Consider the following 23,946-nt stretch of genomic DNA (forward strand, 5'->3'; position numbering starts at 1 on the left):
ATGATTAAAAGCTCAGTAACATTTTTTTTTAAATTAAAGATCTATCTTTTTCTTTTTTGTGTGTGTGGAAAAATTAAGTTTCAGAATTTTTTTTAAAGTTTTAGCAATTTGGGTTGGTCTTGGTGAACTTATTGCAGTTTTATATAACTAGACTCAACAAGGCTAAAAAGCATGCAAAAGAACAAGTAAGACTGGCATCGTCATGGACTTTGTCCTAAATGACATTAAGTCAATCAGACAGCTGCTGCTCATCCAAAATGCTCCTATCAGTGTACTGAAAAACATCAGGAAGTAGATGGTTTAAAATGAGACGTTTGGTAATCATTGGTATAAGGCGGTAGGGCATCTTGGTTTTGAATAAAAAGTTTATGGTTACGGTTCATATGTCAGAAATGAACCATTAAGACCACTTTGGGCACCAGAGATCTGTATACTGAGGCATCATTTAATTTCTCTTTCACAGCTCTAAAATCAACTTCCTGAAACCTTTACAATTCTTCACCTTAAAGGTAAAACATTCATTTATCAGATAATTTTTAACTTGTCTTCAATCTTTGTTTTTTCGTGATGGCTAATTTTTTTTTTTACTATTCTTTTAATGGTTTGGTTTTGCTTCTTTTACTTTTCAATTGTAATTAATTAAGGTAATAAACCTTCAGTAAATCTTATCAGTGTAGTAATCATAATACAAACCATGTTGTTTACCTACATTTCTAACCAACCAATCTTAATGAAAGCTGTGACATCGCCGATCTCTGATTGGTCCACTCCGTCTTAAGTCCCGCCCCCCTGGTGCTACAACCAGCCCCTCCCCTCTCCGCTCTCTGCGGTTCAGCTCATGATCAAATACACACGTAGAGCACGCGGACAGGCGCTGCGGGAGAAAACACCGCTAGGGTTTTCTTTAAACAGCCTCCTGTTGCTCCCACACAGGGTGAACAAGGTCACTAACGAGAGGAGCATGAAACAGCTGGCTTTATAATAAACAGGTGTCAGCTAGGGCTCCGTCAGCTCTCCTCCTGCTGAATGCGGAGCTCTCCTGCGTTTCTCCTGACATGAAAACACGCCGCCAGATTCCGTCGCCTTCACTTGTTCTCTGCGAGCAGTCGGGATGGTTAAATGTCCTGTTTAATGGTCGAGGTATGTGAAACTGCCAATTTACAGCTGTGCCTGGAAACGAGTAACTGTGTTGTGTTATTGTGAAGGTACTGCTGAGACCCATAGACAATAACTGTTAGACTTTAATGACCTGTGAAGTCTGTACAATGATACGAGGTAACTTAAATCTATAATGCTCTCAGCAAGTTACATCCTTGTCCTTATATTATAAAGCGTTATGATATTATCGTATTTATAAGCTTATGTATTTTATAGCAGCATGCTTCACATCCATTATGACCTTTTTGCTAAGGTTATATATGGCAAGTTAATATTTTTATTTAATTTGCTTCATTTTCTAACAAGGTAAAGCAGGCCTTGTTTATTATTATTGCAATGGGTCACGTCAGTGTATTGACAGCTTTACAGCAGTCTACCTGCAGCGTAGATGCTGCAGAAAACATGCAAACAGAGGGGAGGCACTTTATATGAAACAAGACAGATTTGCTCTTTGTGTTTACTTATGTGACAGTTCTTGGTACAAACATCAACTAATGTCTAAATAGAAATTTTTATGTTTAAGAAAGGATATATAAGGATTGTATATGTGATTATGTAATTTAGGGTATGTATGGCATTTCAAGAAAAATTACCTCTTTTTCAGAAATTCTTTCAAATTTCTTCATAAATACAATCTTGATAAATTATTAATTGTTAAATATTAGCTGCCAATTTTTCCTACTTTTATCCAGAAGACATGCATTTCCACATGATGACTTTTAAACACTATCATTTTTCATTAAACTCATTTCACAACTGCTAACAGATTGTCATGATATTCTTGCGTGAAACTGTTATGATTCCACTATAATCACAAAGATCTAACATAAATATGTGTACTTTTGTTTGAAAAGCTCACCAGGCATTTTGTAGCTTGCAAACTGTAGTTTAAAACTCTGATTAATATTTCAAACAACCAAATTTGTCTTGATTTTAAGTGCGTCAAAACTAAAAGTTGTAGTTGTTTTTTTATTAGCCGGCTGACCAAAGGTGCAGAAGTAACAGATTTTACTATGCCTGAACAGCTAGCCTTTAGTTGTGAGACATTTAAGGAATCAGAGTTATGTCAAAAATGTTCACTTATGAAATAATCTATTCTCGTTATATTAATCTAAAAGTATAAAGATGCAATATTAGTAGGATAATTTAAACTTACGAAGGTAAAGCGATTGGGTTAGAGCTTCATATTTTACATGAGAATATGTTTCATGAACATTTTTGAGGACATAGCTTTAGTTTGAATGACTCTGTATAACATAAGCACACAAAAGAGCGGGCAGAGAGTTCTGATGGTAGGCTGATATGAATAACACTGCATCTGAATAGAGAGGAAAAAACCCCAGGCTGCTGTCCTGTAAACATGCCATAACCACGTGGGGAGGATGAGTGATCAGTCACTGCGTCTGGGTTTCCTCCATCCGCCCACTTCCTGCCTGCCAGTAAACAGTGTGTGCTAGCTCACATGTAGATCCTCCTGCTCAAGGTACATGGGTCTTCCTCTGGAGGGCTGAGACTGAACACTAGCGGATAACGGATGATTTGTTGGATGTTCACCGGCCCAGTGAGTTTATCAGCCTACAGTCAAAATACCAGTGTGTGTGCATGTCTGCCCTCATGTGGCTAAAATACCACAGCTCAGTGCACTCAGTCCTCTTTCACCTTCATCCACTATTCACATGCACAAAATGTTTTAGTTATGGGAGCCATTACTAGCTGTTATTTTACATGACCTATGATGAATTAAAATTGGACTGCCTTTGATGGTATGTACAAACATTTTACAATAAAAAGTCCATAAATTATGACATGCATTTGTGTTCTGGTCCCCCGAGAGAGTGTTGACAACTAGCTTCACTCATCGACAAACTGAAATCTTGCTTTGCAAGGCAGCTGTAGCTCAGTTTTAGATGGGGAGCATCTCTGAACATCAGTTTTCAAGTCACCGATCCTCAATTGGCTGAACTATTGATTGTGTTTCTGGAAGATGACTGCCCCGTATTTAGCGCCACCAATTTTCTCATCATCTCTGCAGCTTTCCAGTACTACATGCTACTGCCACCACCACATTGCATGGTGGGGATATTGCGCTCAGGGTCGTGTGCAGTGTTTGTTTGCAGCCTTACATAGTGCTTTGCATATAAAATTACCAATTTAGTGTCATCTTACAAGAACACATTTTGCCATGGACTAGCCATGTCTCCTATAAAGATTGTGTCAAAATACAAATTGGATTTCTTTTTGGTTTATAGTGTTAATGGTTTTTTCTCACCACTTTCCCATAACATCCAGTTATGTGGAAGTCCCAACTACCATCATAATTTTCCATCCAGCAGGTTCTCCCACTTGAGCTGTGGCTTTATCTCCAGAGTTACCAGGGGCCTCTTGGCTGCTTTTCAGATGAATGCTCTTCTGTATTAACTAACAAGGTGACTTTTGAAGCCCATTGATTGAACTGGATTCTCTTTTAGGGTTTTAGTGTAAAGGGTATAATAAGTGAAAAAAAAACACACGTTATTTTAAGTTTGTGAATAAGAAAATTTTATTTTGAGATTGTAGAGGGACATAAAATGGAAAAGTTGAAGGAGAATGACTACTTTTACAAGCCAAGTCTCCTTATAGTGCAAGACAGAACTTGATCCATAATAACCTTATCTTAATCAGGATACAGTGAGCAACATCATAACTCAAAGACAAACAAACCCTTGTTCACAAGAAATAAGCACTTCTCTATTTTACAGGACTTTACACATTTTCTGTCAAAGAGCAGCATCATGAAGTTCTAGTTTCAGCTGTGGAAGGTTTATAAAATCAAGGTCGAAATTAAATAGACTTTGTTATAAGATCGGTCAAACGTAAGCATGTTTCCAAAGCTTAAATTCAAAGCGTATTTTGGAGAAAACGTCACTTTGATTCACAGTCTTTTTCTATAAGAGTGTTATAGATATTCATATATTGTCTTGTAGTGAACTGAATAGGATGTTGTAACCTGTGTCCTGTTTTCTTTGCTTTCTGTATTCTGTTATCAGAATTTGCTACAGGAAGTATAAAACCATAATTATCTTGTGACCTGAATTGATTACAAATGCACCTTTGAATCACAAAAAAAAAGCCCACACTGTCCAAGAGGCTGAGCCATGTGGAAGCATGTGATTAATGTGCAGATCATTGGCAGTGTGTGGCACTGTGCCGCTTGACCCACTTTTTCCACTGTCATTGGCCCAAACACAGGCGTGTTGATACAGGAACAGCAGATGCCAGGGTCACTAAGTGCAGCTCTTCACTCAGTTTCTAGTAATCCCTGTAGTCGTGACGAATGACATGGATATTTTAAATTAAACTGGATTTCCTTTTGGCAATGTAAAACATTACATTTGATTGTGTGCACTCAGAATTGGATCATGCTGCAGTGAAGCTATAGATTTTGACCTAATTAAAGAAGGTCATAAGTAAAAGTTGGTTAAACACCTAAAATTATTGATGTTTTACACATTAACAATTTGGCTTAAAGTAATAGCACTCTAAAGAATAAATATAACAGCTCCTGGGTGAAGTTGTCCCTGCTTCCCAGGCATCACATGAGTGCAAGAAAGCTCTCTCATGAGTTTTAGCACACAGTTAATTTGTTCATAGGGTCACTGTCGGTCTCTGAAGGCATTTAGCAAAAGCAATACTAACGTAGGCCTCTCTTCTTTTTTTTCTGTCTTCTTCCATCTTTCTCTTTGCCACAGAGGTGTGGAGGTGTCGCATTTAAATGGTTGGAGCAGAATGTCATACAGGTTCGCATGCTGGGTAAGAACTTTTGATGCCCTGGAACAGGTCTGTGCAAAAGTGAAATACACACTGTGTGCCACACACTGTAGTTTGCTGTGGATTCACTTACCTTTTTTACCCAGCGTAATATCTAGGTGAAACATAGAAACATACACTTGCAATCTCTGTATATACTCATAATATGCCCAGGCAGTGTGCACGTGTTTTGCATGTACTTTGTCTTTGAGTACATTTTGCAATGTGCCAGGACTTAGGTCAGTAGACTAATACGGTAGCTGTAACTCCAAACCACAGACTTGGATCTTGTGAATTTAGTGTGCAAAATTTTAAATAGATCTTTAAATTAATGGGCGAGAGAGGGCAGACATTTCCAGATTTTTTTGCATTACAAACACAAACTGTATGATTTGTGTTTGTGATGCATCATCGTGAAGGCAAACGAAACCATGTAAAAGTTTTGATATTCTTTATTTTAAAACAATCTCATTTTATACAAAATGAGATTGTTTTTCTTTTATTCGGAAATCTAAAGAAAGTTGCTATTCCAGATATTTTTTTTTTAAAATGAGCTACTTTGTTTTGAACATTTATATAGCTATTGTCACACCAAACATTTTGGACCAAAGGCAAAAATGGTTCGAAGAGTTGTGAAAGTTGCTGACCCTTGCCTTAGGAGGTCTTGTTTGCCTCTCGCCACAACCTATATGAGAGACACATAATTGCAGAAAAATAAAGTTTGACTCTGGATGGCTGAATATAAATGCCCACAACACTTTGGTCATTTACTTTGCTCATTTTGTGGTTGTAATGTGTCAAAATGTGGAAATGTTCACAAATATGAGTATTTCAAAAGACCCTCTGCTGAAGGTCTGATTTATCTAAAAAGAGAGAGAGAGAGAAAAAAAAGATGTCACCATGTTTTTTCTTATGGCTGCAAAGCTCTACTTGTTCACCAAAAATGGTTTCCTGTGACATAAACAACGAAGAGTCACATCAAACTAAACGGCGAGAACAACAACTGTGTTACCTCAAACGACGTGTTTAAACTTAAAAGTTGCTTTCAAGCACAATTCAAAGATGACCTCCAACAAGTGTACATCATCTTCACCTTCACAGCAGGATGCAGAATGAAATGGTGCTAGAAAACTGTGTGGATAAAATCATGAATAAAACTTGGTTTCTGCTAATAACGAGATCCTTTGAAATTTAACATATATGCATCGTATGAGGGTATTTTGGTTTCTCTTAGGGATTTTAAGCAATTTACAACTAATTATTTTAACGTATATTTAATCTATTAAATACCCAAATTGAGCTACATGACTCACTCATATATCTTCTGCCAATAGAGATCGTACGCATGATGAATATATATCTTCCTGTGGCGTTACACTGACAGAAGGGAACATTTATGAGGCAGAAAAACTCCTGTATTAGTGGCTTACAAAGTATTTCAAAGGAGGAGAGTTGAAAAATAAACATCAAGTGAATCCAGCAAAAGCTCATGACAAAACAGCTCCAGTAGAAGCTCATTCAGTTTCTCCCAGCTATAGTTTGGCTGTGTTTCTGCTCCGCCACACCAGAATCAGATAGTTGAATTATCTCTTTGGCATGTCACCAAGTTCAGCAAGAGCCTGCTGTAGCATCTTTATTTAAATTATGAGGGTTTAGCCGAGCAACATCTAAAACATGCAGGACACTGGCCCCTGGAGGCCCAGAACTGTCCGAACCGTTCTGGAGGACAGAAAGTGATGAGGACAGTTTTCCATTTGGAAAAACGTAGAGTTCGGTTCCCGAAGGCTTAATTCGTTCAGCAAACTCCTAAATAGGTAATCTGCATAAACAGACATGAGTTTTTTAAAGTTTTTAACCAATATCTAAAGTGTGGGTTAAGAATGTTATTGATGCAAAGCCTGAAAAGTACTGGAAGATAAAACCTGTATATCACCTAAGTTTTAAAATGTGCACATTCTTGCAAGAGCACATTAACATAGTTTTTTAAAGGCTGAATTTGTTGCCCTGACCTGTCAAGAAGTGTGACCAATTCAGGTTTAAACGTGGACCAAAAACAAATGAATCAACACACCGTCCCATCTGTGTAAGCTTCTCTGTCTTTAGCAACTATTACGGTCATGTTTAGTCTTTGAAGGAAGGATTTGCAAAAATAGCTTTGGAGCCAGCAGTCCTCTCCTCGCCTGAGTTTATTAAACAAGACTTCCACCCACCTCGTTATCTGCTTTCTTTCTTTCTTTCTTTGCAGTTAGCATTTTTCAACTGCATTGAATTTATGCTGTTTATGGACAATGTATCTTCTTTACTTTGTAAAATCTCTTGTATATTTTTATGTGTCTGTCTTTAATCTTGAACATTATTATTTAAGTACTGAGTTGAAATAAGTGCGAGGACAAAAACATCAAGTCACAGGTATGATATGAAAAATCTTGTTTGACTAGATTACTTGATTAGTTGTCTGACTATTCCCATAAACTGCACAGAAAGCAACAAATTCCTCGTAAGAGTTGTGACCAATCAATTACAAACAACTATATGTTGACATGTGTTTTAGATGATCTCCCTGCTCCCTTTTCCATTTTTCCCAGGCTGTTTCTTTGTCTTACAGCTTTTACTAGAATGATTTCTTGTTGCTGACTTCTTGCATCTGACATGTGATGTTCAAGGCCATGTGAATGGCTGAGTGCGTACGTCAGTGAGTGTGCCAGCACATTTGTCTGCACTTGACCGTCATTCGCACTGTGGTCCATACTGTGGAGCAGGTCTGCTGATTTAAATAAAAAAACAAAAACAAATCTATTTTCGTGCAATTTTAACAGTCTTGCTGAAGATTACGATTGGGGTTTTTTCATTCATGAATTTCACTCCATTTATTCCATTCAATCAGTGTTTAACTTACTAACTTTAGATATTGTTTACAGTTGAACATCATGTAATTGTCAGTTTTTTTCTGTTTATTTTGATTTTGATGTAAATTGTAATTTAATCAAGATGAAACATCCCCTCATCACATAAAGCATAAAACAACACATGAACCTTTTGAGCAGGTTCATGTGTTGTCAGTTTTCATCTGTATTCTCGTTTTCCTTTCTTTGAACACATCTCTCCTCCTGGGGCAACATATATAAGCAATATCTGAGAACTGTACTTCAAATAAGATTGGCTAACTATAAAACACACAGAGGGAGAGTAATGTTTGAAGTAACCCTGCCTTAGGTAGAAGCGCTTATAACTCAAATGCTTCAGAATCTCCTCCATAACCTTTCAGAAGTCAACAGTGTGTGCTTACTTCTGCTCATCCCCTCAACTATTGTGCCTTTTTGGGTTGTCATCAACCCAAATACATTTGAAACAGCATCAGCTTTGTACTTCTGTGCAGTTTTAATTCCCTTATATTTAGTGAAACCCTGCAGTTGATATTCACTCTTCAGTGCCTCAATGTGTTCTTGCTGTCAGTGCACAATTTTTAGTAAACTCAAATGGCAACTTTAAATTGAATTATATATTTAAGTCTATCTGAAGTAACAAAAGGTCTTTTTATTTTAAACAATGAACTGAATATATATAATATATATATATATATATATATATATATATATATATATATATATATATATATATATATATATATATATATATATATATATATATATATATATATATATATATATATATATATTTCAATTTGAGTTTAGCAAAACAGGTTTGGGGAAGGGGTGACATTTACATTTTAATGCACATCCTGGTGTTTGCATTTCTATATTTTTAGATCAAATATTTTCGTAAAACGGTAGACTTAATCTCTTATTCGATTTTAATTGTCTGATTGATGTTATATAAATTATTGCAAGAAAGGCAAATGTGTGGGGAAAGCATTAATTTGTGTGCATGGTTCTAGTCGGGCTGGCAGCATGTTTGAGTAGCAGCGTATTGGTTGAGAGCGTGTAAGTGAGCTCAGAGCTGAGAAAGGAGGGGCTTTTAGACTCAACAGCACAGACTGAGTGGGACCGTGGAGATGAGTAGGTATACGGCAGAAGGAGGGAGCAGCATATCAGTTCTGGATTCTGAGAGAGAGAGAGAGAGAGAGAGAGAGAGAGAGAGAGAAAGAAGGATACCGGCAGATTATTCTCTTGTTTTTTGGACTTTTCTCTTCTTCTCTTCTGTTTGGATTGCTTTACTTCCTTTAAATCTGTCCCTATGCTGCTGATCCCATCTCTCCAGGCGCTGATTCCAGAGTTTTCTCAGTCTTAGTTAGCCCCCCCATATTATCTGTCATTCTAATCTGATGGTGAGCCGTTCCTTCTTCAATGTCTCCTTGTGACCGTCATCCTCTCGTCTCTGCACCGTTCATTTCTTTGTGGTATTACAATGCCAGTACCGGAGAGGCTCTGGGGTCCAGATCTCAGGATGCAGGACTCTGGTCTCGGTGTCGGGGTCTGTCCCGACGAGCCTCCTGGCTCACGAGTGTGGAATCCCCCTGTCACTTGTGCTGGCCTGTCGCTGGCCCTGGAACTTCCCGCTCTGATCCGGCAGCTCAGGGCGGCCTGGAGAGCTCGCAGGGGAGACCCTCGGGGGGCGGAGAGGAGTGAAGGCAACAGTTGGGTGGAAGAAGAGCAGGACGAGGCTGACGAGGTCAAAGAGATCACGCAGGTCACAGGGAACAGCAATACACACCTGGAAGGTAAAGAATCCATAACAATTCACAACAGAGTTAAGCTTGTGGAAGACACGTCTAAGCAGCAGTTCATGCTGCCTCAGACAGGACAATAATAGCTTAAGGTTTGTGACCCACTCAAATTCTTAACAGTGTTAAAGATCTCTCTCCCTCATAGCAATTTAATGACATTTTTTGCAGCTCATTTTTAAGATTCACAATTTAATCGCCAGGTTTTTGTTTGGTTTCATGCAGAACTTAAAAGTAGATCTCCCTCTTTTGTCCTGCTTGTATTCATGTTTGCAGATTTGACAAGTCCATAGGTGCGTGTGTGACAGATTAACTCTGACAAGCGTGCCTCCGGCCGTATGTTTACGAATGACGTAGGTGGACGCTCGGAGGCGTTAAGACAGCTGAGTAGATGAGACAGAGAAACGAGGGATTTGGGGCGGTTGGAGCCGGAGTTTCCAATAAATGAAGCTGTGGTACCATCTGCTGAGCTGCAGTTGTCCCCATGACACTGATGCAGATTCAGCCAAGAATATAGGTTTTAAAAAGGAAAATGGTCAACTTTGACACATTAGTCTTGACACTTACAAGCTCTGCTGGCGGTATTGCAAGTAATCTGTCAATCACAGGAAATTTTATGCTGAAATTATGATTAATTCTGTGGGAAATTCCCTGCAGTGACTCATAAGGTGGAGGACGGAGAATTCTCTACAGACTTTTCCCTTGAACTGTAATAACCTCATGTGATTATTTCTTTTAAAGGGGTGAAAGGCTTTTGATATTGTAGGCCTATTGTTTCTAGGTACTGCGAGATTTAATCAGATGTTATGGTCACTGAGACATTTAAGACTAAGGAGACCCAAAGTTCAGGTTTTGGAGGGAAAAAAATTCAACAGAAAAATAATTTTTTGTCTCTTTTTTACATAAAAGAAAACTTCTTCATGTCAAATGCAAATCTTAAATGTAAATTCGGAGTGATTTTTCTTTAAACAAGTCGTCAAAAAAAAAATTAACCCTGGCAATTTTATTATCCACCTTTTAGACTACATTTTATCAGGATCGCCTGGTCGTCATTAGCATTCTGTGAGTCTGCAGTTGTTTTCTTGTCAGCAACAGCAAGTTTCAGAAGGATATTCTACAATTTGTTTTTACATCTGATTTTACACATAAAGCTGGAGTCTTCTATGAACTCACATTTTGGTCAGCTGATGATATTTTCATGTGAAGCAGTTTGGTGATCTGCCAGGCTAACACTGGCATGTTTACTGTCTGTTTTGATATGAAGCATTGACAAATGATTTTCTCAACATGTTTTGTTGCAGTTGGTTGCGTTTGGACAAAGTTGTTCTGCTACCTGCCTAGCGATTTCCTTCAAATCACCTGTAATTTAATGATAGTGTTTCAGCTGAGCTCACGATTCACATGTGGACTGGCGGCAGCAGCAGCCAAAACAGTAATTGTACAAGGCAAACACTAATTATTTGGGAAAATCCAGATTTGTAGGATGAATATAATAATATGCACAAGCAATATCATAGTATGATAGCCATGGACTGAAAAATAGACCAAAGTTTTAAAAAAAAGATCGCTTCAAATTTGACCATAACAAAAACAACCAATCAGAGCCAGGAAAAGGATCTTAGTGCTGTCAATCAATCAATGTTGCTCAATGTGCTAATGGTGGAGAAACAAGTTAATATTCCAGGAATATAATTTATCCGCCTTCGCTGACCTCAAAAAGATTTAGGAAAGTTTATATCTGATTTAATGTCAAAGTAAGAAAATGAGAAGTTCTGTGTCTTCTTATTGTGTATAAATCTCAGATTCGGCTATATTTTACACAATAGTTTTTTAAAAATGTTTATAGTTTATTATCAACATATGGGCATCATATGCCTGTAAATAAAGCAGGCACAGCTGCAGGCAGAAGAAAACATCGTCTGCTTCCGTGTATTCACAGCATGTAGATTTGAGTTTTAGCATAGCTCAGTATGGCATCATTTTTAAAAACGTAAAAACAGTGTCTGTGCCACTAACACCCACAGACACAGTGAAGCCCGCATATTTCGATCAGCTCCACGTGTCAGTATGCGTGCCAGATGTACACTCGTGTTTTTGCTTCTCAAACTTGGATTTAACCTCATTTGTAAGTGTGTGTACACATACCAAATGAGCGTTAATGTTTGGGCACGTTGGCGCTTCCTAAAGCACACTTTCTGATTGACTCGCATTTTCATCGTAAATGACCCAGTTCTGTGCCGCATGAAAACAATGACCTAGTTACTGCTAAGGGAAGAGAAAGGGACAGAGGAGAGAGGCGGCTGGCGAGACGGAAGGATTGGATCAGATGGAAGGAGGAGGATGTAAACACAGGAACCAGAACTAAAAGAAGAATTGGGGGGGAAAATGGAGCAGAGAAAGGAGAAGAATCAAGTGCTACAGAGAGCCGGGGGAGGCTGATTGTGTGAATGAATGCGGTTGTCTGTAATCTGGAGGTGTGATCTGTTTCTGGCCTGTTTACCAGAAGATGTATTTTGTCCTCGTCTTCTCTGCCAACGCTCTGGATTAAATTAAAAAAAAAAACTGTTCTTCCCGTTTGCTTCTTTCGTTGCCCAAAGTAGGCCACTTGACAACGATGAGTCACTTTTCTGTGTATTTGTTCATGCTGCTGTGCATGCCAAAGTAGGAAGTTGTACCAGTTTTCTCCAAAGTTGACAAAAGTGATGCCTTGGCTTCTTCCATGCTGAATGCTTTCTGAAGCTGCACTTCGAAGGCGGGCTCCGGCACGTCCCGGCAGTTGCCACAGTGATAGCAAAGCCATTGCCAGCTGCTTTTAACGGCGGTCGCTGAGGTGATGTGAACTGGCAACCTTAGGGATAAACTATGCTCCAGTTCCTAACTGCTGATCTATAAATTATTCATTATCCCCATAGTTTTCAGACTGTTTGAGTGAAGATTGTGTGTGGGTGTGGGTGGGTGTGTGTGTGTGTGTGTGTGTGTACCATGACTTGAGACCTCATTCTGTTTTATCTTGTTTGTCGCTGGCCTCTGGGTGTGTGAATTGCTCATATTTTCTTCAGCATTCTCTGTTTTATTTTTTTGTTTGTTTGTTTGTTCCTAAATCTAGTGCTTCCCAGCAAGTAAAGGCCTGGAGATATTTCTGAATAATTAAAAAAAAAAAAATCATGTCTAACACTACTTAAACATGATATAATTTAGTGTCACATCTGTGTACACATTGTGTTGTTTTATCGAAAAACGACTGTCGGGTACTTGCGTACCTTTTTGACTAACTAGACTTCTTGCTTAGAAAATATTGGGCTTGGACAAGAAATGTACAAACCTAAGATTGCTGCATGAAGATTTATAAAATCATAGTTTATATATGTACATGCAGCAATATTATCCTTTTAAAGCACCACTGACACTTCACTATTTGTTTTACCATTCTATCTTTTTATTTACTCTTGCTGTTTTTTTCTTTTTTTATATATCTGGCTCTTCTTATCTTTCTTTCTGATAGCTGATGGCAGGCTGAACGCCGGTCATGCTGGTGTGTTGCTGGCTGAGAGACGAGGTTCTTACCCGCCGATCGATCTGCGGATCCTGAAAAGTACGATTCCTCATTGACTCAAATATTTTATGTTGACGTCCATGAGGCCATGGTTTAAACTGTCCACTGTTTAAGTATTGATAATTTTATGGATATATATATATATATATAGATAGATGAAGGACATTATGATGCATCAATGAAGATGGTTTGACTTTTACAATTTTTTTTAAATGCATGTTTTTTTATTATTTTTTTTTTTTTATTTAGCAAATTCACAGCCAGGGGAGGTCGAGTCCGGCACTAGGAGAAAGCTGAAGCGTCTGTTAAGCTTCCAGAGATACTGCCATGCCTCCAGGTTGCTGAGGGGATTAATGCCTCACACTCCCGGGTCCCTGCACTTGCTGGATGATGACTACTTGGGACAGGCAGCTGTGAGGGCATAAAAACGCATCACCACGCAAACGAAGACGCACATACAATTTTTTTTTTTTAAGATCGTTTGCGAATAACAAATCAACTCTTATAAATGTCTTTCTTCACAGCACATGCTCTCAAAAGTAGACACATGGAACTTTGACATTTTCCTCTTCGATCGTCTTACAAATGGTGAGATTATTTTAGTCTGACATGACTGCTCGTCCGTCAGTTTAACAATGTCCTAGATCTTTATTCTGTTATGTATTTGATCATGATCCCAGTCTATATGCCTTTTTTATGTTTGGGGATGATTATGTTTGTATCGTCTGATGGATTGAAAGACACAATCATCGTTTACAATTTATCTGTGCAGGTAACAGTCTTGTGACTCTGATGTGCCATCTCTTCAATGTTTGTGGACTGATTCACCACTTCCAGCTGGACATGGTTAAACTACACAGGTTTCTTGGTAAGCTATGAGAACTTTGTTTGCTCTTCCACCAATAACAGCTAAAATAATGTCTTTATCTTTTCCACTTCCTGGTTTACACTAGTTGGCGTTTGAATTGACATTACTGTCAGTTAACAGCTTTAAAACCGTTTTTAAAGAGTCTCATTCACAGTGAGGCTGTATTTGTAGCGCATTCAAATAGCTGGCCAAAGTGCTTCACTAAATATAAAATCAACCAAAATGTATTCAGTAAAAATATTGATTACAACAACCAATAAAACATAACCAGATAAATAACAATTATAATTAGTAAAAATAATTGTGATAAATAATCCAGAAGTGGAGCCGTAAATGTCTAAAAGAAAAAAGACTTATGACCAAATTCTTACTTTTTTTTTTGTTTGTTTTACTGAACCGTTTTGGCAATAATGTGACCCTTTAAAAATTCTCTGAAAGAGTTGCTATATTTTTGGTGTTTTTAGTGTGGGTATGTTTTGTTTAATACCAAACACTTCACCTATTTCCCAATATAATTCTATGAGACTAACGCCTGCATTGTACCTCATATGTTTCAACTAACCAGAATAAACACAGAGACCTTGTAGATTCGTTTTATTACAATCGGTGCTTATTGATCATTTACAATGTTTTGCAGGAATGGTGCAGGAAGATTACCATTCCCACAATCCATATCATAATGCTGTTCATGCTGCTGACGTTACTCAAGCCATGTACTGCTACATAAAAGAGACCAAGGTGAAAACATACACACACTCTTTTCCTGTCATGCCCACACTGTAAAGCCTCACCAGGCCTGAGCTTCTCCTTGACATAATCTATTAGCTGTGCTCCCAGAGGGACGTCTCCCGCTCACTTGAACTCAGTGACACATCCATCTAGAGCTCAGAGATTTTTCTGAAGCCCTCTGACTAGATTAAGCATCTCTGCATCTTTCCCCTTATTCAGTAATTGCTTTTGTTGCTCCAAGAGGCACTTTGTGATTAATCTGTTTTGTTAAAAGCACTAAATGAAATTCAATACGGCTCGCTAACCTGTATGTTGAAGATAAACACTCTCTGAGAAAAAGCGAGTCTGCATTTTCACTAATCAATGTGCTCTATTGCCCTCTATAGCATAATGAGGCTGGATCTTTGGCCACCTGTAACGTCGTCAGTTTTGTGTTTTTGAGATCAATTTGGATGTAAACCAAATTTGGAGATGTAGATAAGACATGACTAAAAGTCCCATTTCTCTAAGCCATTCCTCAAAATGGGAAATCCAAGAAAATTGGACATTGAACTGTAGGCAGGTGTGTGTTGATTTCCACTTGTCAAGAAACAGACACAACAGGATTGCTTCTAACCTAAACTTACCCAAATATAAAGTCAGAGCAATTATGAAAAACTGTTACTGTAACCGTGACAAACAAGGTGGGACAAGGGCCCAATCTAATCTTGCTTCCTAATTGTCAAAAAAAAAAAAAAATCTTATTTGTAGTATCCTTCAAATTTGGCATGTTTTGTTTAAAGGTTTTGCTCACATACTTTGGGTTATTTGACAACTTAAATAAACTTCACATTAACCAGAAATCGCACGTTTGACAAAATAGACGCAAAAAAAAATTTAGATTAGCAACGACTCCTCAGTTAGGTTTTTCACAAGGATCTCTCTTGGAGATTCTTAGAACATTTGTGTTTTGCAGCTGGCAGAGCAGCTGACTCCTCTGGATGTGTTCCTGGGTCTGATGGCGGCAGCAGCTCATGACGTGGATCACCCTGGAGTCAACCAGCCTTTTCTCATTAAAACCAGACACCACCTGGCAACCCTCTACCAGGTAAACACAAGCAGGTGGACGGGTGTCAGCATCTGGGTTTACCTGTGGTGTGTTTCGTGTCGGAGGCGCGGAGACTGAATGACATTCCTGCTGTACAGAACACCTCTGTGCTGGAGAGCCACCACTGGAGATCCACCGTGGGCATGCTGCGAGAGTCTGGTCTGCTGAGCCACCTGCCGGCCGACATGTCGTAAGAACACACGTCTTACATCGTCTGATTTTTAATCAGAATATTTTATTGATTTGGTTTTAGAAATGTTCTTTTAAGGTTTCCGATTACTCGTTAATGTTTGGAATATATTACTGTTTTGCACATTGCAAATCTATTTTCAACAAACACAGTACACTAAAAACCTTGGACACCCATGAAGTTAGGATGATCCCTTTTGGGGAGTTTTAGTGTGAGGGAGTATTTTTTCCTCTTACTAAGTATGTGATAAGTATTTAATCTCTCTCACTGAAATAACACACTAAATTTAAAGGTTGGATTTTTCTTATTATTTTCTTTGTAGCTGTTGGTTTTCTTTTCATATAAATACGTTTAACATGAAATTAGAACTCAATGGAAATTCCCACTGGATAAAGTAATAAAAGTGTATCATGTGTCTTCACTTTTAGTCTTCACATGAATGTCGTTGACAAGAAAAAATAAGATCATTTAGCTGTTAAAGGGTGTGTGAAACTTGTAGCGAGTGAAGCAGAGCTCATTGGTTTGTCTTCCTTCACGCTACAGGCAGGACATAGAGCAGCAGCTGGGCTCTCTCATCTTGGCCACAGACATCAACAGACAAAACGAATTCCTGATAACTCTCCGAGAGCATCTGGACAACCAGGATATGGACCTTCAGCTGGCCACACACAGGCATTTCATACTCCAGGTACACTGCCCGTTCCCTTTCAAATGTACTGTTGAAACGAGATATTTACAGATAAAAATACGCGTCAGACACTCTTCAAGTGATGTCAAGCATGTAGATTCAGCTGTATGGTATCCAAATGATAATTTTCTCACACAGCTTTATAATGGTAGACCTCCATATCGTTGTGACACGTTTGTATCCATTTCTCTTCTTTTCTTCTAGATTGCCCTGAAATGCGCTGATGTGTGTAACCCATGTCGGGAGTGGGAGCTGAGCAGGCAGTGGAGTGAGAGGGTGTGTGAGGAATTTTATAGGCAGGGTGAGTAAACTTTTACATATCAGATTTCAAACTAGAGTTAGTATTATGGTGTGCTGAAGAAGATGTGTATTTTAAAATGCCAACTCTATGCACTTTATTTCACTGTTTATTCTTGTTGCAACTGTTTTTGTTTTTTTTTTTTTTTTTTATCAATTCTGTCTTTGTTGACCTGGAAGGTGACCTGGAAAGGAAATTTGACTTGGAGATCAGTCCTTTGTGTGACCAACAGACAGACTCTGTGCCAGCCATCCAGATTGGTAAATCCTGTTTAATTATCAAGGCGTTCTCGTTAAATAGCCCTTATTAAGGAGTTTCACATCTTTCAGGTTTTATCTCCTACATCGTGGAGCCTCTGTTTGAGGAGTGGCAGCGCTTCACTGAGCCCAGCATGCTCAGCCAAATAATGATGGGGCACCTGCACAAGAACAAGGCTTGCTGGAGCCGACTCAGATACGTACACACACTTGCAGAAACAAAAACTCACCCCCATGCCGAAGAGCCTGAGCCTGAAGGAGGACAAGAGGAGGCAGAGGACATCCCATAATATCTCTCTTGTTGCTCTGATGGGTTTTAATCTCCAGCATACATGGAGGGGAGACGTTTTAATCCAAATCCATGTTTATTCTCCAGCACGTTTGTTTCCACAGCTGGTTGCCCTTACAGTGGGAGCACTGGAAGGCAGCGTGGCCAGGAAACAAGAAGTATAGCTCCCCCTGGTGGAGCAGTGGTTGAATGTAGCATTGCAGGAGAAAAAGAAATGGAAGTGGATTCACTGAGGAGCAGAATGATCTTAGTAAGAAAATCAAATGTGGACATGCTTTTGTTTGTAACTTTGCGCTCAAATAGGACTAAAAGGTTAACTAGTTAACATGTGTTAACTGAGGGTTCACATGTGGATTTTAACATGGGTTTAGTTGGCGTAATAGTGATAAGAACAATAAAAATTAGAGACATATAAAAACCAGCTGGACTTTGCTGAAAAAATATATGACAGAATAACAATCTCCTCACATCCTTCGTTGTTTTTAAAATTTAAAAATGCTTGCACTCTTGTACAATGTTTTTTCATGTCTTTATCTCACTTGTCTACCTTTCACTGAAGTGCGTTTTTAACTCTAAGCTTTGAGTCGTTATGTCGAGGTACTGTACACTTTAGCATCCAGCATGTTCTCGGTGTCAGACTGACTCAGATCATCATTTAAATAATGACTCACACTAAAAGTGGCTTAGGTCAGTGTTGCCGGCTTGATGTTTCATTGTTGAGCTGAATCACCAACTTGAAGAGCCAAATACAAAAAAAAAAAAAAGGTTTATCTTCATATTATAAGTTGTATAAACTGTATATACTGTGATGGATAACCTGAACACTTCACATGCCAAAACCTTTTTATCTCTGTACTCTGTAAGTCACTTGAAAATGTAACTCTTCTCACTTTTCTCTAAAAGCCAACTGGATTTAATCACAGCCTCACTTTAAAAGCTCATACACAACAAAGCCTTAACAGCCGCTTGGTCTGTCAGTTAAAAAAAAAAAAAAATTAATAGGGTTTTCTGAACAATATGTTTCATATTAAAATTTCTGCCTCTTGTTCTTCAGCCATATCAGCACTGAAACACAGACTCAGTACTGTAGCATCTTGTTCCTGGTTGTTTTTTCACTCAGTATCAGGGTCAGATTTGGCGTCTCAGAACTGTGAAGTATTGCCAAGGTGTTGGTGTACTTTTATAACACGTTAGCTCTGCTACGTAAGGCTTTTGTTCTAAGAATGCTTCCATCTTCTTACACAGGTCCTGTGTGCTGTATTTCTTAGGTTGATTAAGAAACACTGATGTCTTTACTTAAAATACACATTAGCTGGGGATGTACTGATTTCGATTTTGTGTCCAAATTCCAATTTTTGTGTTTGTACAGCTCTGACATAGACCATTCTGCTTTTAGCTAGTTTCCATTTCTCATTTAATTAGAATGTAAAAGTATTCTAAACATGTTTTTAGCCTTCTACCTTGTGTAAAAAGCACGGGTTGCTGTTAAACAGGGTTTACATTTATTTTAGTGCAAAAAGAAAATTATTATAGAGTTCATATTTTAAGCTGTCTTTAGCACCCTATATTAGCAGCTAGAATAGTTATTATTCATAGCTGTGAAAGGCCTAGAGCAGTGCTTCTCAAACTTTAACTCCTCAGTAAATGTTATTTTTTCCAAGTACCTCCATCTTTATCTACATTTTAAAAGTGTATTACTACAGTAGTTTGACTTTTTAAGTTTGTTGTGTTAAATCATCAAAACAAAAAGGATTAATCAGCTAGCTCTGGTAAATAATACAATTCAAAACAGGCAAAATTTCCAAGCTTTATGCTTGGAGAAAATTAACAAAAATGCCAATTGAAGTTTGGAGTTTCTCACATACCTTGACTTCATAATCCACCGTATCGTAACACCATATTTATTGAAACAACATTAAAGGCCTTTCACTAGCTACACCGTCTACATTAAGTAGTGCTGCTAAACAGCATGGAAGAATCATAATAATTCATATTTTAAAATACTGATATTCGTTAGTAGTTTAAGAATAGCAATCCCTATCATGTTGGGATTGGGTTGGGAGTGTTTGCAGATGGCACCAGTTCATAAATCACATTTCATACTGCAATATTCTTCCCCCCATTAACAATAAATTATAATAGGCTGGAACTGGAACATGTCTCAGTTGGTTTCCCAGATTTACATCTTGACTCCAGTGGTACTTTTACTCCAGTTTGAGAACCATTGCTCTAGAGAACAATGTAGCCCATTATTTGCACTCTGATATTTACAAAGGGCTGCCAACATTTCCAAGCTAAGCATGTTCAACTTTGTTGTAATATCTTCTTCCCTTCTGCCCAAACAATCCCTGTTTGCAGACTTCTCCTTACAGAAAACAAAAAAAAAATCATTTTTTTAATGCTTCCTACGCCTCTTGTGCTTTCTCTGACATTGTTTGGGACGTCTCAGTTTTACTGTACATAGCTAACTATCACTCTTTTTTTAATAAGTAACATATCCCACACCAAAGTGTGAATCCAAACACAATAGCATTTATTCTGTGTTCTTATTCCATTTAAACTCCAAAGTCAGATTTTCCAAGGTCCCGATTGGAAATACAACAAAAGCACCACCTGAAATTTGAATTCCAACTTGGAAAATCAGAGATCTCTTTAAAGTGATTGAGCTAAAAAAATCAAATAAGGCTCTTTTCCATTAAAAAACATAGTTAAAGTTGTTGGGACACGCAATTTTTAGTACTTTTTAGTATCTAACATCACTCGCTAATATGAGTCGTATATTAGTGATATACATAGAAATGTGTAACCTCTATTTGTAAACTTATTACCTTTAATGTCTGAAAGCATAAAAAGATGATAAATGTGTTATCGGAAAGTACTGCTTCTAGTAGTTGGCTCTGCAAAGCAAATTTTCAAATCCAACTGGTTTTCAGACATGCAGCTAAAATATCCAAGTCCAGTTAGACATTATTTCGCCATCTTATTTCAAACCTATGGGATAAATCAAACAGCAACAGCTTTGGTCTGTTCACTGACTGGGAAGCTATCAGACTGTTGAGTTTCCAGAAGTCTATCACTGTTCAAGCTAAATATCATCTAGATCTGGTCACTGGCCAATTCCTATGTGCAACTGTATTTATTTGCTTCACTTAATGTTAAAGTATATGCTACCTGTTACTATAAACATTGGCTAAAAAGATATTTATGGGCAATATATGTGTAACGTCCATGGATGCACTGAGCCACGTGAAGATGAGGCTTTTGACAGCAGGTCATCCAGTATTTGTAAATACAAGTATAGAATATATGTACGTTTGCCTCCCTGCTTTAAATATTGTATACCAGAGGTTGTTGAATTTAAGATTTGTTGCCAGCAGAGTATGGTATAAAATGACGAGCTTGACGAGAAAGGCTTGGTTAAAGTTATACAAGCTGCAATATCTGCCCCAGTTAAGAGGTGCAGTGCAATAACGTTAAACTCCTGTGTACAGTTCTGGCTTGTATGCTTATGTCGGTTATATAACTATATATGTCTTTACAGTGGCACTCTGCTTGCTGTGCTAAGATTTCCACTTTGTTCGAGCGGCACTGGTGCAACCGGGGGAAGCACACAGACAAAAAGGCTTCTGTAAACACTCGACGGGGTTAAGTTGATCAAAGAGCACAGTTGGCTCTTTGAGCAGCAGAAAGTGACCCGAAAAACACTGTTTCAGTCCTGTTTTGATTTTTTTTTTTTTTAACAGCTTCCAAACCCGAAAGCAGCTATGAGCCGGGAACAAAGTGACACATCGGTTTCTGAATACGCTACCTAGCAAGTGCTCCAGATTATTCGCTATGAGTCATATATTTACTGTCAGTGCAGACCTGGTCCAGGCAACAAGCATCAGGCTGCCTTGTTTTTATAATACCTCTCAGAATGAACACTGTTACAGGGTAACTGAGCCATACTGGTTTTATTCAGCAGGACTAATATCTACTGTGTGTTTACATACAGGAATATCAGCTTTACTAAAATCAGCATCTTAATGTATACCAGTAAAATGTGCAAGTTTAGTGTGAAGCTGCAACAAATTTGTAATTTGGTGCCATGAGATATTCAGACACATTTATTTCTGTTAAGTTCTTGTATTTCACTCTCCAAAAAAAAAGGCTTTGCAAAAGTATCCATATATCCTAAACTTAAACATAGTGTAATGCTACAACTACTAACTGTAATATACTTAATTTGAGTTTTTTTGTTTTAGATCAAGACAAACCTCAAAATGATTGTGAGTGAGGTAAAAACGAAATGATGTTTTCTTTAATGCTTTTTTTTTCTTTTTTACAAATACAGATTTAAAAACTGTGGTGTGCATTTGTATTTGGCCCCATCAGCCAATATTTTTATAAACAGAAATGTATCTCGTTATTAGCCTTGTGAGGTATCTCTGGACCAGCTGTGCACAACTGGAGACTGAAATGCTTGCTCACTATTTGGAAAAATAGCTCAAGTTCAGATTCCACGAGCATTATTTCCAAGCTCTTAACTGGACTTGGGATTTAAGACTTTGACTAGGTCATTTTAACACCTGGAAGTGCTTCGATTTAAGCCGTTCCATTGTAGCTCTGGTTGCATGTTTATGATGATTATCCTCGTGAAATAGGACCACAGTCACATGCCGATCACAAGTTTTCTTCCAGGATTTCAGTGTATTTATCTCAATTCAGCTTCTCATCAGCCCTGACTAGTTTTCCTGTGGTTGCTGAAGCTTTTCCCACAAAATCATGCTGCCCCCACCATAGGGACGGTGTGTGCAGAGGTATTTGCAGTGTTTAGTTAAATATCTAATTTGGTCTTATCTAACCAGAGCACCTTCTTCCATATTTATGCTGTCTCCCCCACGGTGTTCAGCAGACTTCAAACAGGAAGTTGTGCTTTCAACAGTGGCCTTCTGCTTCCCGCTCTTTAGCATTAGGTAGGTGTCCTCTCAAGGCCAAATGGTTGCACTAGATTATCTCTAAGGGTATCAGATTTAAGGGGGCTGATTACAATTGCACACCCTTTTTTTGTCTGTTTTGTCTAAAATAATGTTAAAAACCATAGTTTCCCTTCCACTTCAGTTTTATTCACTACTCTTTCTTGACCAGTCGCATTGAATCCCAATAGAACACATTGAAATTTGTGGTTGCAATGTGACAAAATGCGAAATTCAATGGGTGTGGATACTGTTGCAAGGCACTGTGCATTTTATACACTGTTCATTTCTAAGATTTTGACCTAATGCTTTAAAATAATGCAATTCAAAGTTTGATTTTCTTCAATTTTTTTGGACTGTTTTCATGTTAAAAATATACTAAGTTTTAAACGTTTTTTATAAACCTTGGGATATCTGCAGTAGAAGGACATTGATCGGTTTCATTTTTTTAGGATTTCAAGCGTCTACTTTCTGGACTAACATTTTGTGCAGCGTGTAATCTTTCAATAGAAGCCCTTTGTGTCAAAAATGACTGTAAAAATATGTCAGGATGGCTCACCTGATGTTTCTGTATACATTTGGGCACTGTGAATAAAACAATAAAGTTTTTTTTGTTTTTGAGGTAATTAAGATTTGTATGGACTCGTTTGTGTTTACCACCAAAAGTTTTCTTAAAAGGAGGAAGTTGCTAAATTCAAATGACCACTAGATGGCAACAAAGCAATACTGGTGACTGTGTAAGAGGCCTACGCAAAAGGGAGACCCACCATCCCATACGGGAAGGGGGCAGAGGCGGGTGCTCTCCACAGGGCCGTGTTTACAGTATAAATAATAGTTAGGTCACCTATGAATCAAAGTGATGATTTCTCTGATGTAACCGTAGTAGCTTGGGGCTGTAAAGTTTATGTGTCAACAAGAAACTTTGGAGGCAAAGTTGTGATCGGTTGTAGTTTACAGGCCAAACAACAGAGAGGATGAGGATGAATGAGTCACAGTGTTGACTCTAGAAATTAAGATGCTCTCTAACCGCTAATACAAACTGAACTTCTCTTGTAAAACCTTCAGAAAAACATAAGTGCCTTTTAAATAAAGAGCAAGAGTTAAACCTGCTTTCTTTTCTTTATTTCTTTTTTTTATACACAAGCAAAAGAATGTAGGGTGGTGTTCTGTGCAGATAAGTGCTGCAGCCAGCCTGTGTTTCCCTCATTTGCATGCTGTTGATTTGCAATGCAAATCAGGCTTGTAGATTGTGTAAGATGTGGGGTCCGCTAATAAATCACATTACACAGTGGTGGCTGACTTTTCTAAACTTTATCTTGTTCAGAGTTTCAACCAGAAGCCTGTATTAGATGCGGCAACAAGACTTTCTCTGTTCTCTGGGACTTTTTTTTTTTTTTTTTTTTTTTT

General features: G+C 38.1%; 1 protein-coding gene across 3 annotated transcripts; it reads left to right on the forward strand.

The window, feature by feature from the left end:
• The first annotated feature begins 358 nt into the window (after positions 1 to 358).
• On the forward strand, positions 359 to 23,165 carry LOC106922263 (3',5'-cyclic-AMP phosphodiesterase 7B). Of its 3 annotated transcripts, XM_014994536.2 has the most exons (13): positions 360 to 1,140; positions 4,887 to 4,947; positions 13,128 to 13,217; positions 13,428 to 13,591; positions 13,703 to 13,766; positions 13,951 to 14,046; positions 14,684 to 14,784; positions 15,731 to 15,862; positions 15,961 to 16,052; positions 16,596 to 16,740; positions 16,945 to 17,041; positions 17,218 to 17,298; positions 17,368 to 23,165. In XM_014994536.2, the coding sequence occupies exons 1-13, from the start codon at positions 1,120 to 1,122 to the stop codon at positions 17,583 to 17,585; spliced, it is 1,362 nt and encodes a 453-aa protein (XP_014850022.1). In that variant the 5' UTR covers positions 360 to 1,119; the 3' UTR covers positions 17,586 to 23,165. The 3 variants fall into 3 exon arrangements, with proteins under 3 accessions (XP_014850021.1, XP_014850022.1, XP_014850020.2); XM_014994535.2 differs by lacking the exon at positions 4,887 to 4,947 and having other exon boundaries at positions 359 to 1,140; XM_014994534.2 differs by lacking the exons at positions 360 to 1,140; positions 4,887 to 4,947 and adding an exon at positions 9,238 to 9,622.
• Positions 23,166 to 23,946: the final 781 nt, after the last annotated feature.

The sequence above is a fragment of the Poecilia mexicana genome, unplaced genomic scaffold, assembly GCF_051168715.1.
Source record: "Poecilia mexicana isolate PSO_F unplaced genomic scaffold, ASM5116871v1 scaffold_21, whole genome shotgun sequence".
Classification (NCBI taxonomy): domain Eukaryota; kingdom Metazoa; phylum Chordata; class Actinopteri; order Cyprinodontiformes; family Poeciliidae; genus Poecilia; species Poecilia mexicana.

Excerpts from the sequence above, each read along its gene's own strand:
- LOC106922263 (XM_014994534.2), top strand. The coding sequence starts at position 9,310 with ATGCCAGTACCGGAGAGGCTCTGGGGTCCAGATCTCAGGATGCAGGAC. Across the intron at positions 13,592-13,702 it reads ACTACTTGGGACAGGCAGCT|CACATGCTCTCAAAAGTAGA; the intron begins GTGAGGGCATAA and ends CTTTCTTCACAG. Across the intron at positions 16,053-16,595 it reads CACCTGCCGGCCGACATGTC|GCAGGACATAGAGCAGCAGC; the intron begins GTAAGAACACAC and ends TTCACGCTACAG.